This window comes from Oncorhynchus mykiss, chromosome 1 (assembly GCF_013265735.2).
Source record: "Oncorhynchus mykiss isolate Arlee chromosome 1, USDA_OmykA_1.1, whole genome shotgun sequence".
In the NCBI taxonomy this organism is placed as follows: domain Eukaryota; kingdom Metazoa; phylum Chordata; class Actinopteri; order Salmoniformes; family Salmonidae; genus Oncorhynchus; species Oncorhynchus mykiss.
Window position 1 is genome coordinate 13,435,181 of NC_048565.1, and position 17,715 is coordinate 13,452,895.

Genomic DNA, 17,715 nt, shown 5'->3' on the forward strand with positions numbered 1-17,715 from the left:
TAATCCAGCCTTTTACATTTCCCCGTCATGCCTGAAATAACAACATGCACCCATGTGAAGCCCACTGCACCATCTATACCCATGCAGGCTACAGTAACTACTGAAAGTACACAAGTATGGCTCTGCTAAACGTCAACTTTGACTGCAAAGTCAGCTCCCTTGTTGCATTATGTCAGTCATTCTGGCGCATTGTCAAGTTCACCTTTTTAACGAGATATAGTAAACTATAGTTTTCTGATAACAAATCATCCTAGTATACAACTCTAAATCATGTTAGAATTATACATTAAGCAGGAGAGGGCTGTTTAACTCAGGCTAATATAGTTTACTATGAAAAAATAGATTTTGTCAAGTGGTAACTCCTTAGTGGGCAAAAACTGAGTTCCACGGTTCTTTTAAACTAAAACCTCCAGTGACATATTAGAAGTGTGGTCATGAGACACTAACCAAGCCAAAGTCCTTCTTCAGAGATTAATATTTATTCTCTAGGTTTTTGTGTGTTTCCACTGAGCTGCTATTGGAGTGTGTTTATATAGTCTACTTCCTGGTCACTATAGTGGAAAATCCCCTGTACCAAGTGTTATGTATTGAAGTGGACCTAATAAGTAAATGTTCTCTAATTATGTGTACTTTTGTAGGACAGACAGATTCATTTGCACATCTGAAATAATACAAATATTTGCATATTTTCTGTTAATAGATGGATGGCCTACAAATGTCAATCTCTGAACGAAATCAGCAAATAAAACATGAGGTTATAGCGATTATTACCGAATCATCACCAGTTGTTTGTCTAAGCAGGCATGGGTTAATTATTAACCGAATACTGTGCCAGGATGTGTGTTCTTTACATGCCAAAAAACACAACTGAGCCACATAGAACAAACCTATTCCGAAGAGTTGCTCACGAGGCCATTTTGGGATCTAAAAACATTTTGTGGATTTTCAGAGTCAACAATGGGGAGAGATCCTACTGTGGTTATATGGCTGATGCTGACTTTGGGAGTAGTCACAGCTCAAATAGGTAAGAACTGAAACTAATGGTTACATTTGAAGTTTATAGTAGCCTACATAAAGAAATAGCTAAATTATGTGACTGCATGCTGTTCCAACTCACTGTTGATAAGAGTGGGGAGCATAAAATATAATATATATACACTACCGGTCCAAAGTTTTAGAACACCTACTCATTCAAGAGTTTTTCTTTACTTTTACTATTCTCTACATTGTAGGATAATAGTGAAGATATCAAAACTATGAAATAACACATATGGAATCATGTAGTAACCAAAGTGTTAAACAAATCCAAATAAATTTTTTATTTGAGATTCTTCAAAGTAGCCACCCTTTGCCTTGATGACAGCTTTGCACACATTCTCTCAACCAGCTTCATGAGGTAGTCACCTAGAATGCATTTCAATTAATTGGTGTGCCTCGTTAAAAGTGCATTTGTGTTGTGACAAGGTAGAGTGGTATACAGAAGATATCTCTATCTGGTAAAAGACCAAGTCCATATTATGGCAAGAACAGCTAAAATAAGCAAAGAGAAATGACAGCCCATCATTACTTTAAGACATGAAGGTCAGTCAATCTGGAACATTTCAAGAACTTTGAAAGTTTCTTCAAGTGCAGTCGCAAAAACCATCAAGCGTTATGATGAAACTGGCTCTCATGAGGACCTCCACAGGAAAGGAAGACCCAGAGTTACCTGTCTCTCATGAGGACCGCCACAGGAAAGGAAGACCCAGAGTTACCTGTGCTGCAGAGGACAAGTTCATTAGAGTTACTATCCTCAGAAATTGCAGCCTAAATAAATGCTTCACAGAGCTCAAGTAACAGACCAGTGGTGGAAAAAGTACCCAATTGTCATACTTGAGTAAAAGTATAGATACCTTAATAGAAAGTTACTCAAGTAAAAGTGAGAGTCACCCTGTAAAATAGAGTAAAAGTCTAAAAGTATTTGGTTTTAAATATACTTAAGTATAAGTGCTTTTGGTTGTCAGGAAAAATGTAAGGAGTAAAAAGTGCAATCTTTTCTTTAGGAATGTAGTGAAGTAAAAGTCAAAGTTGTAAAAATATAGTAAAGTAGTTAAGTTAAGTACAGATACCCCCAAAAACGAATGAAGTAACATTATTTACACCACTATAACAGACACATCTCAACATCAACTGTTCAGAGAAGACTGCAGGGAATCAGGCCTTCATGGTTGAATTTCTGCAAAGAAACCACTACTAAAGGACACCAATAATAAGAAGAGATTTACTTGGGCCAAGAAACACGAGTAATGGACATTAGACGTGTGGAAATCTGTCCTTTGGAAAAATTTGAGATTTTTGGTTCCAACCGCCGCGTCTTTGTCAGACGCAGTGTAGGTGAACGGATGATCTCCGCATGTGTGGTTCCCACCGTGAAACATGAAGGAGGGGGTATGATGGTGTGGGGGTGTTTTGCTGGTGACACGCTCTGTGATTTATTTAGAATTCAAGGCACACTTAACCAGCATGGCTACCACACCATTCTGCAGCAATACGCCATCCCATCTGGTTTGCGCTTAGTGGGACTATAATTTGTTTTTCAACAGGACAATGACCCAACATACCTTTAGGCTGTGTAAGGGCTATTTGACCAAGAAGGAGAGTGATGGAGTGCTGCATCAGATGACCTGGTCTCCACAATCACCCGACCTCAACCCAATTGAGATGGTTTGGGATGAGTTGGACCGCAAAGTGAAGGAAAATCAGCCTATGTGAGAACTCTTTCAAGACTGTTGGAAAAGCATTCCAGGTGAAACTGGTTGAGAGAATGCCAAGAGTGTGAAAAGCTGTCATCAAGGCAAAGGGTGGCTACTTTGAAGAAGCTCAAATATTATATAAATGTTGATTTGTTTAACACTTTTTTGGTAACTACATTATTTCCTAGTTTTGATGTCTTCACTACTATTCTACAATGTAGAAAATAGTAAAAATAAAGAAAAACCCTTGAATGAGAAGGTGTCCAAACTTTTGACTGGTACTATATATATATACACACACACACACACACACACACACATATATACACACACACACACACACACACACACATATTAACATATATATATATACCACATATATATATATAATATACCAGTGGTTGAATTTTCCTAACAGTGTGCAATCATTTTCCATAATGAACCATCTATTCATTCATTAAAAATATTTTTTTTTACAACAAATGTTTGGCCTTTTGCTTACTATTTACATGTTCCCTCTGTCAGCATAATGCATGAGTAGGTTCATGGAGTTGTTTTCTCTGCTCATACAGGAGTAATAAAGGCCTAGTTTACTCATTTTGTGGGGGGAAATGTTTGTATTTTTTATTTAGTTATATTTATCAGGGGGTGCTGCAGCATCGTTAGCACCCCTACTTCCTACAGCTATGCGTATAGTTTTGAGAGATGAATGACACATTGCCTGGGGTTTCTTGATTCTCATCAGTTAAGAGCCTTCAACCAGAGGATAAATTAATATTGTCACTCAAGAGTTTATCTTGACTGCCATGTTAATAATCCCATCAACTGGGACGATAACTCAAGAGAATAAAAATCACATTACAGAACATTAGAATGACAAGTGACAGACATACAGCATTGTCTAAATTAAACGTTTAAAGGTGCAACCTGTAACTTACATGACCGGGAGACCCATGAGGTGAAGCACAATTGGCCCAGCGTCGTCTGGGTTAAGGGAGGGGTTTGGCCGGCCGGGATTTCCTTGTCACATCGCACACTAGCGACTCCTTGTGGCGGGCCGGGCACCTGCAAGCTGATTTCATTCGCCAGCTGGATGGTGTTTCCTCTGACACATTGGTGCGGCTGGCTTCCGGCTTAAGCGAGCAGTGTGTCAAGAAGCAGTGCGGCTTGGCAGGGTCGTGTTTCGGAGGACACATGGCTCTCGACCTCCGCTTCTCCCGAGCCCGTAGGGGAGTTGCAGCGATGGGACAAGACTATAACTACCAATTGGATATCATGAAATATATATTTTAAACAAGTGATCTATGCAACAATTGCACCTGTAACAACATGAGGAATCAAAACGATTGCTTAATTGAGCACCGTTAAAGCGGCAAAATGTACATTTTTGGGTGACATGACCAAATTCACATAGAAATAGTAGTTATAGATCTGTCACTGTCATTGAAAGCAAGTATAAGAACCTGCAGATCTGTTCTATGTGCTCTATTTCTATGCTTCCCGTTCTTAAGTTTTGTTTTTTGCGTCTTTTACTTTTAGCCTCAAACAGCTGAGAATATTAGATTTTAGTTAAGATGATACAATGATACGTGTTTCTCTTGTTTTGTCACATAAACTGAATTTAGACGAACTATTAGACTTTTAGCGACCAGGAAACGACGGAGAGATTTCTGCATATTGCACCTACACACCGGTATCCAATGATGACTTCCCCCCTATGTCCTGACTCTTTAAGATAAGGTGGAGCGGGCACTGCCACAGTGGCTGACAGGCATCATAGCTGTGGCTGTGTTTCTCTTCCTCATCTTCGTGGCGTTTCTGGTCAACAAGGCCTGGTGTCAGGACTCGAGGTGAGCCAAGACACCATGTCACCTGCACCCAACGGCATGAGATTGACAAAACGTTATAATTGCTTCTGAATCTGAATGTATACCATTGATTACATGAAGGCCTGACACCAAAGAATGTGAGTGTGGGAAGACCCCTGGGTATGCCAACACCAATGGAGACAGCTATGATACCAGCCTGGACATGTTCAGGTAAGATGCCACTTAATCGCTCTTGTTTCGTAGTCTACTTTTCTTTTTTACCCCTTTTTCTCCCCAATTTCATGGTATCCAATTGTTTTAGTAGCTACAGGCTCGAGAGAGACGAAGGTTGAAAGTCATGTGTCCTCCGATACACAACCCAACCAAGCCGCACTGCTTCTTAACACAGCGCATCCAACCCGGAAGCCAGCCGCACCAATGTGTCGGAGGAAACACCGTGCACCTGGCAACCTTGGTTAGCGCGCACTGCGCCTGGCCCGCCACAGGAGTCGCTGGTGCGCGATGAGACAAGCCCTACCTAACCCGGACGACGCTAGGCCAATTGTTGCCCCACGGACCTCCTGGTCGCAGTCGGTTACGACAGAGCCTGGGTGCAAACTCAGAGTCTCTGATGGCACAGCTGGCACTGCAGTACAGCTGCAGTTCAGCGCCCTTAACCACTGCGCCACCCGGGAGGCCGTAGTCTACTTTTCTAACAGTACAGTACTAGTGACCCACAGAGAAATAATGTTGGTGTGTGTGCAATTACAGTAGGGCCTGTGTTCTAATAAGTATGTGTGTGTGTGTGTGTGTGTGTGTGTATGTGTGTATGTGTGTGTGTGTGTGTGTGTGTGTGTGTGTGTGTGTGTGTGTGTGTGTGTGACCCACAGGAGCAGAGATCACGAGGGTGCATATGAGAACATGGACCTCGAAGGTATTGAAGACAAAGTCACTGTCATGTGACCAATGAGAACCAATAGAAGCCACCAATCTGTGGTTTGTCGTGGACGCGCGCACACACACACACACACACACACACACACGTAGTTTCAGAGACATGCAAAAGCAATTTACCAAGAGCAATCCAAGCAAGTCGCAAAAAGTTTCAAGATCAGTAGATATCCATTAAAGTGAATCTTAGAGTGTAGAATCTTGTCCAACAACTTTCTGATTTGTTTAAAAAGCTACAGTACATATGGGCCTAATGTGTGATAGAACTCTTAAAACCCATTCCTGCAGTCAAATGACCAAATCGCCATCTAGTGGCCTCATGGGTGGAATGTTATTCATATTTTTCATAATATCATAAAACATTTTTTTACATTTTTTTACAGAAGAAAATCTGGTGTTTCTATTTCAGATAATTTTGTTATACTGTATTTCAATCTTCTGTGATGTATATAAAGTGTAATATTGGGGTGCAAACTCAAAATGTAATACATTACAACTCTAGATCTGGTATGATACAGGCGTCTTCTTTTTTATAAGCTCATAACCATGTGTGTGAGGTGTATACTTTTGTTTCAAAGTAGATTTGTTTAAGACTCCCAAGAAGCACTCTGCATGACCCTGATTTAGCCCACTGAAGTATTAATAATATACAGACATGAAACATAAAAGGAACAATCCTCATAAAAATGGAAGCAATTGAGATATTCCTTAACAGTGTATCAATGAGACATGGTAGAATGACCTCTTATTAAAATACATGTATTTTAAGGACTGAACAGCCACACTTGAAGATCAGAGGGAGGACATGGTGGAAATGGTTGTGGTCCCCTTGCATTTAATAAAACCTCATCATCAAACAATGAATCAGAATTCATAAAGAGCATCAATGTAGGAACACACTCAGTACACACATTTAAAGATACGACTTGCAATTGTGATCATAGACAATATATTTTTCACACAAGTTCTTCTATAGACCTACAGTGCATTCGGAAAGTATTCAGACCCCTTGACTTTATCCACATTTTGTTACGTTACAGCCTTATTCTATAATGGATTAAATACAAAAATGTTTTTTTTGTGTGTGTGTAGATTGATGAGGGAAAAAAAATATTTAATACATTTTAGCTGTAAACGAAAGAAAATGTGGAAAAGGTCAAGGGGCCTGAATACTTTCTGAATGCACTGTATATACTCTGTATACACGTTTTACAGCATAACTTGTCACATGTGGACATATGAAAGGTGGATCGTTTCTTTGGATTTGAAAATGCGACCCAACGATCAATGAGGTGAATTAAGATGTTTTCTGTGACGCTAAGGTCGAGCAGTCAGTTCATCGGTGGCATCATAAGACGGAAATATTGGGAGTTACAGGATCATCATCAGTACAACTTCTGATGAACACACACACGTATGTGCACACACACACACACAGCCTATGGCTGATTGACACGCTTAGGACAAGGCCAGACAAAAGCTAAAATTCAACAGTAGATGGAGAGATCACAGGAGGAGAGGGAGGGGGAGAGAGAGCAGTGAGTGGCCGGATGTGTGCATTTAAAGGGGTTGAGCATTAAGACTTGACAGCGCTAGGCTCTCACAGAACTAAGACTGACATATGATAAATAGCCACTGTCTACTCTAGCACATCAGAGACTTATGGCACAGCAGTAGTTCCCTTAAGAGGCACCACATGGCACTAATAGTACACTTCCTCTAAATCCTAGGACCACTTCTGAGTATTCAAGGCGCACATTTAAGACACAGCCTACAATTAGATATTGCCACCAGATTGCACTTCAACTTTTTTTTAACTAAGTCAGTTAAGAACAAAGTCTTATTGGGTTAACTGCCTTGTTCAGGGGCAGAATGACAGATTTGTACCTTCTCAGCTCGGGGATTTGATATTGCAACCTTTCAGTCCAACGCTCTAACCACTAGGCTACCTGCCACCCTTTAACTGAGACGGGTTTGAGAGTTAATATGCAGGGTTAATATACAGTGTCGACCAGGGTCGTATTCATTAGGGCACAGCGTAGCAAAATGTTTTTTTTTTATTCAGTTCAGGTAGTCCCTCCTTGTTTCAGACCATTTTTCCTAGTTTGGTGCCTAAGGAACATGACCCCTGGGGAGTCTCAAAGTGTTATGGAGGAACATGTTTTCACTTCCTGTGAGTGTGGAGGGGTTTACGGGAGACAGACGAAGGGCTCAGAGAGAAACAGGATATCCTGTCATTGTTGGATGTGGCAAGCTTCTCACCACTGGACAGGACAGTGTGAAGCCACAGACACACATGGGTCGTATTCATTAATGCACACCGTAGCAAAATGTTTTTCTTCGCAAAAACAAAAAAAAGCGTATCTTACTGGACAAGTTCAGTCTGTCCCTTCCTGTTTCAGACCATTTTCTTCCATTTGGTGCCTAATGAATACAGCCCTGCTATATGATGATTAACATGTCTCATAACAAGAAAATAACGGATCATTGTTGATTCTCATAGTTCCCAAAAATGATGTCAAAAATAATCAATTGTTTTAGTGTGAAAAGCTAAAGAATAAGCTTGCAGTAACATACAGGTAGTACCATCCACGTAATATAAAGGCAGGTCAAACTACAAGTATTAGCACCTGGTATAATCTGTCTCACAACTTTAAAGAAAAGCTTCCCTGTAGGCCTCCCGAGTGGCACAGTGGTCCAAGGCACTGCCACACAGTGCTAGCTGTGCCATTAGAGATTCTGGGTTCGAGTCCAGGCTCTGTCGCTGCCGGCCGCGACCGTGAGACACATGGGGCGGCGCACAATTGGCCCAGCGTCGTCCGGGTTAGGGGAGGGTTTGGCCGGGTTAGGGGAGGGTTTGTCCTTGTCCCATCGTGACCTAGCGACTACTCCTGTGGCGGGCCAGGCGCAGTGCACGCTGACACGGTCTACAGGTGTACGGTGTTTCCTCCGACACATTGGTGTGGCTGGCTTCCGGGTTTAGTGGGCATTGTGTCAAGAAGCAGTGTGGCTTGGTTGGGTTGTGTTTCGGAGGACTCGGCTCTCGACCTTCGCCTCCCCTGAGTCCGTATGGGAGTTGCAGCGATGGGACAAGACTTTAACTACAAATTGGATACCACGAAATTGCGAAGAAAAATAAGTAAAAAAATTAATAAAGAAGCTTCCTACAGCAACTTCCTGCAGGACTACACAAGGTACTAGTGACACCAGCTGGTAGTTGGGTGGCCTTTATAACTGCCTTTGAATGTCTACAGAGGGAGCTATGTCATTCTTGATGCTATGAAGTGTATTAGAAGTGCACGGCTGTTTACCAGTTTCTATAGAATGCATTTCTTCTTCCTTTGGCCATGTCTAGCCTAATCACTGTTGAACTGAGTAGTGTTGTGGTGTAAGAGCCAGGAGTTTAAATGGTCTGTTTACAACAAGTATGACATGATATGAGACAAATGGACAAGTGTCTGTGATGAATGAGAATGTGTCAACCTGACAGTGACTAACTAGCCTATTGTGCATGTGTGTGTGTGTGTGTGTGTGTGTGTGTGTGTGTGTAGTATCTGTCCAGTTTAGTGCGTCCTGCCGAGACCATTCCTCCTCACAGTTTTCACATTAGCAGTACCTGCAGCTAACATCGCTAACGGCTAACCAGTGTCTCCCCATAAGGGAGATGCTAAGCTAACGCTAGGCTAACGGTGAAGAGACCTCCTTAACCAACTGAACCATTCATATTGCCCTATCAGTGTTCTATGATGTGTGATCACACAAAGTTGAAATGACACAAAGAGATCCGATATTCACATATAAAGCTTCCCACTTCGCTTCCTCGCTTCATAATATCCAAACATTCACCATTTTGAGTCGTGTATCCAGTCAGTACAGCGGTTGAACCGCCCTCACAGTGAAGCTCATAAGATGGCACACAGGAAATGAGGTGTCCCTACTTCCTGCAACCCCCCATATACAGTCCTCTTATTTCCCATGGTTCAACCACATGTGTTAACTATTGACTGAATCCTTCCAGAACCAATGTCCCCTTCACGTTAACGGGCTGTTTAATGGGCTGGAGACGGGCATCAGTTGTTGGTCAACTCTTTCCAACATGTTGGGGAGTTCAAACCAGTTCAAGGGGTAGAGTGTGTGTGAGCTAGGACAGCACATCCAGGGTGACGGCCCCTTTCTGTCTCTTCAGTATGGCCACAGCCAGCTCGTGTGTGGTCCCTTCCAGACTCTCTCCGTTCACAGACAAGATCTGGTCACCCCTCTTCAGACGCCCGTCCACCGCTGCTGCCCCCTGCAGCGACAACAGGGGAACGCACGCACGCACGCACGCACGCACGCACACACACACACACACACACACACACACACACACACACACACACACACACACACACACACACACACACACACACACAAAATGGTGTAAATACAAAAATTGGCCTTGTTACAGTATTTTTTAAATGCCACCTTATGATCCTTCCTCCCTTCTTTCAAGTAATCACTGATCTGTTTGTGTGTGTGTTTCTGTGTGTGTGTGTGTGGGGAAGGGAACTTTGCTGCCATCTAATGTCCCAGAGGGGAAATCAGGACATGTGTGTGATGGTGCAGAGTTGGAGATGGTTACCTTGCTGAAGACAGTCTTGATGTAGATTGGCAGGTCTCCATGAGGGCTTCCGAAGCCTCCTACGATGCTGAAGCCCAGGCCGTCAGAACCCTTCTCCAGGCAGATACTCTTGGGTTTGGGGGCTCTGCAGAGAGTATCACATTGTAAAATAAGCACTGTATAGCTTCAAAACAGGGAGGGGGGAACTATTATTTTGATCTCATGCATCCATTGCTCGGTTTATGAATTTGGGAGTGGTTACATTTCTCCTAGCCCTCAGCCGTTTACCAAACAAGAGGCTGGGTGACTGCTGTTTTGTTTTTTCAACTCCCGGATTGGTCCTTTAACCTTTAGGGGAGAAGAGAAAAAACGAGCCTCAGATCAGTGTCTGAGAGATACTTAGTCCAACTTACTCTGGTTCCCCTGGCTGTGTCTCGGAGCAGCTGCTAGTCGACATACTCTCCACCTGACTGGCTATAGCACTGATGTTGGTGTCAGCAATCACCTTTAAAACACACACACACACAGACACACACAGACACATGTGCACGGACAGAAGACAAAACAATGCACGTGTCAAGTTTTAAAAATTATTATTAACCAGACATGATCTGTGCATGGGTGTGTGTCTTTCTGTGTGTGTTTTTTTTTTTTTTTGTGTGTGTGTGTGTGTGTGTGTGTGTGTGTGTGTGTTATAGACAAGGATGAGTGCCAGTGTATGATAAGCCTATCATATCAAAGTACAGTACATGCGATATGTGTTCAAAATCAACCCCCTATTTTAAACTTTAACGTCCCTCATGGCTGAATAGAATTGCAGAAGAATGGATTTTACTACAGACAGGTCCTGGATCAAAGCCACAGAACTACACAAAGGCCTAATGTAGCAATCATTTATCAATCCTCTCTCTCTCTTTAGTTAGACTTTAGTTGTCTTTTTTTAATGAAATATTCAGTCAGCCACATATCGAGGGTGGCAACGGTCTGTCAGCATCTGTTCATTTCCATATTTAATCAACCGAGAGGCAATTAAAAATCTGAAAACAACAACAACAAACAAAGGTTAATTAACGGACGATTAACAAACGACTGGTGGGCTGTGGAGGGAACGTTAGTGGAACGTTAGTGGAACGCTCCCCAGCCATTGCCTGCACTTATCTTACTAACACACCTTCTTTATAGACAGAGAGGGGGAGTGTAGGGGTAGAGAGGGTGAGGAGGAAGGAGAGAGAGAGATGGGAGGGAGAAGGGTGGGAAAGAGGAACAGAAAGGGGAAGGATAGGAGGGGGGGGGGAGTGGGAGAGGGGAACACAGCAAAATAGACAACAGAGCCAAACCAGTGTTTAGAGGAGAGAGAGAGAGAGAGAGAGAGAGAGAGAGAGAGAGGGAGAGCGATAGAGAGAGAGCGATAGAGAGAGAGCGATAGAGAGAGAGCGATAGAGAGAGAGAGAGAGAGAGAGAGAGAGAGAGAGAGAGAGAGGGCAACACAGAGCCAAACCAGTGTTTAGAGGAGAGAGAGAGTGATAGAGAGAGAGAGCAATAGAGAGAGAGAGAGAGAGAGAGAGAGAGAGAGAGAGAGAGAGAGAGAGAGAGAGAGAGAGAGAGAGAGAGAGAGAGAGAGAGAGAGAGAGAGGAGAGAGAGAGAAACAGAGCCAAACCAGTGTTTAGAGGAGAGAGAGAGAGAGAGAGAGAGAAACAGAGCCAAATCAGTGTTTAGAGGAGAGAGAGAGAGAGAGAGAAAGGGGCAATGTTCTCTTCCTTTGTTAGAGATGGAATCCCCAGCAGGGGGAAACCGCGCCACTGTCCCCACCAGCAGTACATATCATGCTGTTCTGATGTGATGCAGTGATGTCAGAGGGGGAAAACTGTGTTTTCTTGTTTCCAGTAACTTCTTTGTTGTTGTAATATCACAAACGGACGTGGCAGTTTGACCAGTAAGGATTCCAACTTACTTGTGTGTATGGAAATGAATAACAGATAGGGGGATGAATGAAGGGGAGGGATGGATAGAGGATGAAGAGAGAGAAAGAGAGACAGGTAGAGGTCAAAAGAGAGCGAGAGGGAGAGAGAGTAGAAGAGAGTTGAAAAGAGAGCGAGAGGGAGAGAGTAGAAGAGAGTTGAAAAGAGAGTGAGAGGGGGAGAGAGTAGAAGAGAGTTGAAAAGAGAGCGAGAGGGAGAGAGTAGAAGAGAGTTGAAAAGAGAGTGAGAGGGGGAGAGAGTAGAAGAGAGTTGAAAAGAGAGCGAGAGGGAGAGAGTAGAAGAGAGTTGAAAAGAGAGTGAGAGGGGGAGAGAGTAGAAGAGAGTTGAAAAGAGAGGGAGAGAGAGAGAGAAAAAGTACAAAAAAATCACTGCAAGTCACTATTTATTTATTTTTGATTGAACCTTTATTTAACTAGGCAAGTCAGTTAAGAACACATTCTAATTTACAACGACGCCATACCCTGGTCAAACCCTAACGACGCTGGCCCAATAGTGCGCCCCCCTATGGGACTCCCAATCACGGCCTGTTATGATACAGCCTGGAATCGAACCAGGGTCTGTAGTGACACCTCTAGCACTGAGATGCAGTGCCTTAGACGGCTGCGCCACCCGAAAGCCAGAGTGACTCTGGATAAGAGTGTCTGATCAATGACGTATGTAAAGCCAGAGCGGTAGGTCGAGAGAGAGAGAGAGAGAGAGAGAGAGATGGATAGAGGAAAGAGACAGCAAAAGAGAGAGAAGGTAGAGAGAGACCAAAGTTGTGAACGAGAACGAGAGAGGGGGCAGAGAGAGATCGAGTCAGACAGTAATTGCTGGGTGTCCTGGGTGGCGTGTGTGTGTTTGGTGTAATCAGCACCAGGCAGCTAGTCTAGTCTAACAGCCCAGTCTAACAGCCCAGTCTAACAGTCCAGTCTAACAGTCCAGTGTAACAGTCCAGTCTGACAGTCCAGGGCTGACAGTCCAGTGCTGACAGTCCAGTCTGACAGTCCAGTCTGACAGTCCAGTCTGACATTCCAGTCTAACAGTCCAGTCTGACAGTCCAGTCTGACAGTCCAGTCTGACAGTCCAGTGCTGACAGTCCAGTGCTGACAGTCCAGTCTAACAGTCCAGTCTAACAGTCCAGTCTAATAGTCCAGTCTGACAGTCCAGTCTAACAGTCCAGTCTGACAGTTCAGTCTGACAGTCCAGTCTGACAGTCCAGTCTGACAGTCCAGTCTGACAGTTCAGTCTGACAGTCCAGTCTGACAGTCCAGTCTGACAGTCCAGTCTAATAGTCCAGTCTGACAGTCCAGTCTAACAGTCCAGTCTGACATTTCAGTCTGACAGTCCAGTCTGACAGTCCAGTCTGACAGTCCAGTGCTGACAGTCCAGTGCTGACAGTCCAGTCTAACAGTCCAGTGCTGACAGTCCAGTCTAACAGTCCAGTCTAACAGTCCAGTCTAACAGTCCAGTCCAACAGTCCAGTCCAACAGTCCAGTCTAACAGTCCAGTCTGACAGTCCAGTGCTGAGGCTGCTGGAGCCGGACCGATAGAGCAGCATTAACATAAAGGCCTGGGATTATCTGACCAAACTGCCAACCGGCTGCAACAAACTGATAACCACACAGTGTCCGGACGGTAGCGCGCACGCGCACACGCACAAGCACGGCAGGATCTACCAATGCACACACATACGGTACACATTAGGTACACACACTGCTAAAGACAGACACATACAGGTTTTTCAAGAATGTATATTTGAAAAATGTATGATTTTATTTACATCTCTTATCAGGAAACATTTATTTGATGGATGTAAAATAATAGGCAATTAAAAAACAATGTGGTTACATTGAGTGATGGGTGTCATCACGTTTGATAACTGATATTTCATTTGACCATACAGAGATGTGTGTGTGTACTGTGTGTGTGTGTATACTGTAAGGACCGATGCTGGAGACAAGAAGCAAGTACAGGGAGTGAACATTTAATGGAAAACGGACAAAAAAACCAAGAACAGTGTCTGGACAGGGAGAACAAAACGACATGAAGACAATAATGCTGACATGGGGAACCAACTGAGGACCAGACAGATATAGAGGGGCAATCAACAAAGTAATGGAGTCCAGGTGAGTCCAATGAGCGCTGATGCGCGTAATGATTGTGACAGGTGTCCGTAATGAAGGGCCCTTGAGGCCCAGAGAGGAGAAGCGGGAGCAGGCGTGCGTGCATTTAGAAAGTATTGACTTCTTGACTTTTTCAACAAAAAAAAATTTACAGCCTTGTTCTAAAATTTATTAAATCTTTTTCCTCATCAATCTACACACGATAACCCATTATGACAAAGTGAAAATAGTTTTTTCAATTTTTTTTGCAAATGTATTAATAAAAAACAGAAATACCTTATTTACATAAGTATTCAGACCCTTTCCTATGAGACTCGAAATTGAGCTCAGGTGCATCCTGCTTCCATTGATCATCCTTGAGATGTTTCTGCAACTTGATTGGAGTCCACCTGCGGTACATTCAATTGATTGGACATGATTTGGAAAAGCCCACACCTGTCTATATAAGGTCTCACAGTTGAAAGTGCATGTCAGAGCAAAAACCAAGCCATGAGGTCGAAGGAATTGTCCATAGAGCTTCGAGACAGGATTGTGTCGAGGTACAGATCTGGGGAAGGGTACCAAAACATTTCTACAGCATTGAAGGTCCTCAAGAACACAGTGGCCTCAATCATTCTTAAATGGAAGAGGTTTGGAACCACCAAGACTCTTCCTAGAGCTGGCCGCCTGGGTAAACTGAGCAATCGGGGGAGAAGGGCCTTGGTCAGGGAGGTTACCAAGAACCCGATGGTCACTCTGACAGAGCTCCAGTTCCTCTGTGGAGATGGGAGAACCTTCCAGAAGGACAACCATCTCTGCAGCACTCCACCAATCAGGCCTTTATGGTAGAGTGGCCAGACGGAAGCCACTCCTCAGTAAAAGGCACATGACAGCCCACTTGGAGTTTGCCAAAAGGCATCTAAAGGTCTCCAGACCATGAGAAACTAGATTCTCTCTTTGGAACTCTTTGGCCTGAATGCCAAGCGTCACGTCTGGAGGAAACCTGGCACCATCCCTACGGTGAAGCATGGTGGTGGCAGCATCATGCTGTGGGAATGTTTTTCAGTGGCAGGGACTTGGAGACTAGTCAGGATCAAGTAAAAGATAAACGGAGCAAAGTACAGAGATCCTTGATGAAAACCTGCTCCAGAGTGTTCAGGACCTCAGACTAGGGCGAAAGTTCACCTTCCAAAAGGACAGTGACCCTAAGATCACAGGCCAGACAACGCAAGAGGGGCTTCAGGACAAGTCTCTGAATGTCCTTGAGTGGCCCAGCCAGAGCCTGGACTTGAACCCAATTGAAAATCTCTAGAGAGACCTGAAATTAGCTGTGCAGTGACGCTCCCCATCCAACCTGACAGAGCTTGAGAGGATCTGCAGAGAAAAAGGGGAGAAACTCCAGAAATACAGGTGTGCCAAGCTCGTAGCGTCAAACTCAAGAAGACTCAAGGCTGTAATCGCTGCCAAAGGTGCTTCAGTTAAGTACGTAATAAAGGGTCTGAATACTTACGTAAATGTATATATATATATATATATATTTTTTTTTTTTAAATTTGCAAACATTTCTAAAAAGCATTTTTGTTTTTGTCATTATGGGGTATTGTGTATAGATTGATAAGGGTGAATAAAAAAACATCTATTTTAGAATAAGGCTGCCACATAACAAAATGTGGAAAGAGTAAAAGGGGTCTGAATACTTTCCCGAATGCACAGTATGTATATATTGTGTGTCTCTGTGTGTATGTGTTCCATGTGGGAACCTGGATTATGATCTGTGTGTACCTGGAGAATGATCTGTGTGAACCCAGAGAATGATCTGTGTGAACCCAGAGAATGATCTGTGTGAACCCAGAGAACGATCTGTGTGTATCTGGAGAACGATCTGTGTGTACCTGGAGAATGATCTGTGTGTACCTGGAGAATGATCTGTGTGAACCCAGAGAATGATCTGTGTGAACCCGGAGAATGATCTGTGTGAACCCAGAGAATGATCTGTGTGAACCCGGAGAATGATCTGTGTGAACCCGGAGAATGATCTGTGTGTACCTGGAGAATGATCTGTGTGAACCCAGAGAATGATCTGTGTGAACCCAGAGAATGATCGGTGTGAACCCGGAGAATGATCTGTGTGAACCCGGAGAATGATCTGTGTGTACCTGGAGAATGATCTGTGTGAACCCAGAGAATGATCGGTGTGAACCCGGAGAATGATCTGTGTGAACCCGGAGAATGATCTGTGTGTACCTGGAGAATGATGCTGCCGTAGGCATTCTTCAGCATGGTGACTACATCCCCATGGGACAGGCCTTCCAGAGACTGGGAGTTGATACTCACGATCCTATCACCCACCTGGAGGAAGGGAGGAAGGAAGGAAGGAAGGGGAGAGAGAGAGAGAGAGAGAGAGAGAGAGAGAGAGAGAGAGAGAGAGAGAGAGAGAGAGAGAGAGAGAGAGAGAGAGAGAGAGAGACACAAAAACACGCCAGGGTGAGCCATCACAGACAGTAAGGGGATTCTAAGACACTGTGCGTTCTCTCGCACACTTACACACACGCACGCACACACACATACGTACCTTGAGCCGGTGCGTCTTGGCTGCCACCCCGTTGGCCTGGATCATGGCCAGGAAGATGGGGATATCCCCCAGAGGACTGTCCTTCCCCCCAGCTATACTGATCCCCAACGCATCAGTAGGACCCTGAGAGATATCGTCAATGCTATTATCATTATTAATAATAAACTGGTATAGAAGAGGATATTGTGATTGTTGTTATCATTTTCATGACAATAAAGAAAGCTTCTAGAGTTGAATTGGCAGAGTATACAGTACAGTCTATAGATATAAATGTGCATATTATGAGTAGTTTAAACCCACTAAACATGACTGGAGACAGCTAAACTCACCCTTGTGATCTCCACAGTGCGTATCCCTGTTTCTGCAGCTACAACAAACCCAGAAAAGGAAATAGATGAGGACGGGAAACTAACTGTGTGTAATTCCAGACCGGGCAGTTTCTGAACCTTTTCCTACAGTTACACTCTCTGTGGAAAGGGTCTGGTCCTACTCTCTGTGGAAAGGCTCCTACTCTCTGTGGAAAGGGTCTGGTTCTACTCTCTGTGGAAAGGGTCTGGTTCTACTCTCTGTGGAAAGGGTCCTACTCTCTGTGGAAAGGGTCCTACTCTCTGTGGAAAGGGTCCTACTCTCCGTGGAAAGGGTCCTACTCTCTGTGGAACGGGTCCTACTCTCTGTGGAAATGGTCCTACTCTCTGTGGAAAGGGTCTGGTCCTACTCTCTGTGGAAAGGGTCTGGTCCTACTCTCTGTGGAAAGGGACTGGTACTACTCTCTGTGGAAAGGGTCTGGTCCTACTCTCTGTGGAAAGGGTCTGGTCCTACTCTCTGTAGAAAGGGTCTGGTCCTACTCTCTGTAGAAAGGGTCTGGTCCTACTCTCTGTAGAAAGGGTCTGGTTCTACTCTCTGTGGAAAGGGTCTGGTCCTACTCTCTGTGGAATGGGTCTGGTCCTACTCTCTGTAGAAATGGTCTGGTCCTACTCTCTGTAGAAAG

General features: G+C 44.0%; 2 protein-coding genes across 3 annotated transcripts in view; one reads left to right on the forward strand and one right to left on the reverse strand.

Moving 5' to 3' along the window:
* Window positions 1–835: 835 nt before the first annotated feature.
* On the forward strand, window positions 836–6,348 carry pdzk1ip1 (PDZK1 interacting protein 1). The gene is made up of 4 exons (XM_036946195.1): window positions 836–1,024; window positions 4,468–4,582; window positions 4,682–4,771; window positions 5,431–6,348. Exons 1-4 carry the CDS (start codon window positions 958–960, stop codon window positions 5,501–5,503), a joined length of 345 nt encoding a protein of 114 aa, XP_036802090.1. The 5' UTR covers window positions 836–957; the 3' UTR covers window positions 5,504–6,348.
* Window positions 6,349–8,525: 2,177 nt separating this feature from the next.
* The window catches only part of LOC110511200 (multiple PDZ domain protein-like), an 87,485-nt gene continuing 78,295 nt past the window's right edge, over window positions 8,526–17,715 (reverse strand). For both annotated transcript variants that reach the window (XM_036946308.1, XM_036946261.1), the window contains 6 exons: window positions 17,057–17,094; window positions 16,728–16,850; window positions 16,400–16,504; window positions 10,505–10,596; window positions 10,113–10,236; window positions 8,526–9,779 (listed from right to left, as the gene is read on the reverse strand). In XM_036946308.1, coding sequence (XP_036802203.1) covers window positions 9,633–9,779; window positions 10,113–10,236; window positions 10,505–10,596; window positions 16,400–16,504; window positions 16,728–16,850; window positions 17,057–17,094 — 629 coding nt within the window. In that variant the 3' untranslated portion in view covers window positions 8,526–9,632. The remainder of the gene's footprint in view (window positions 9,780–10,112; window positions 10,237–10,504; window positions 10,597–16,399; window positions 16,505–16,727; window positions 16,851–17,056; window positions 17,095–17,715) is intronic.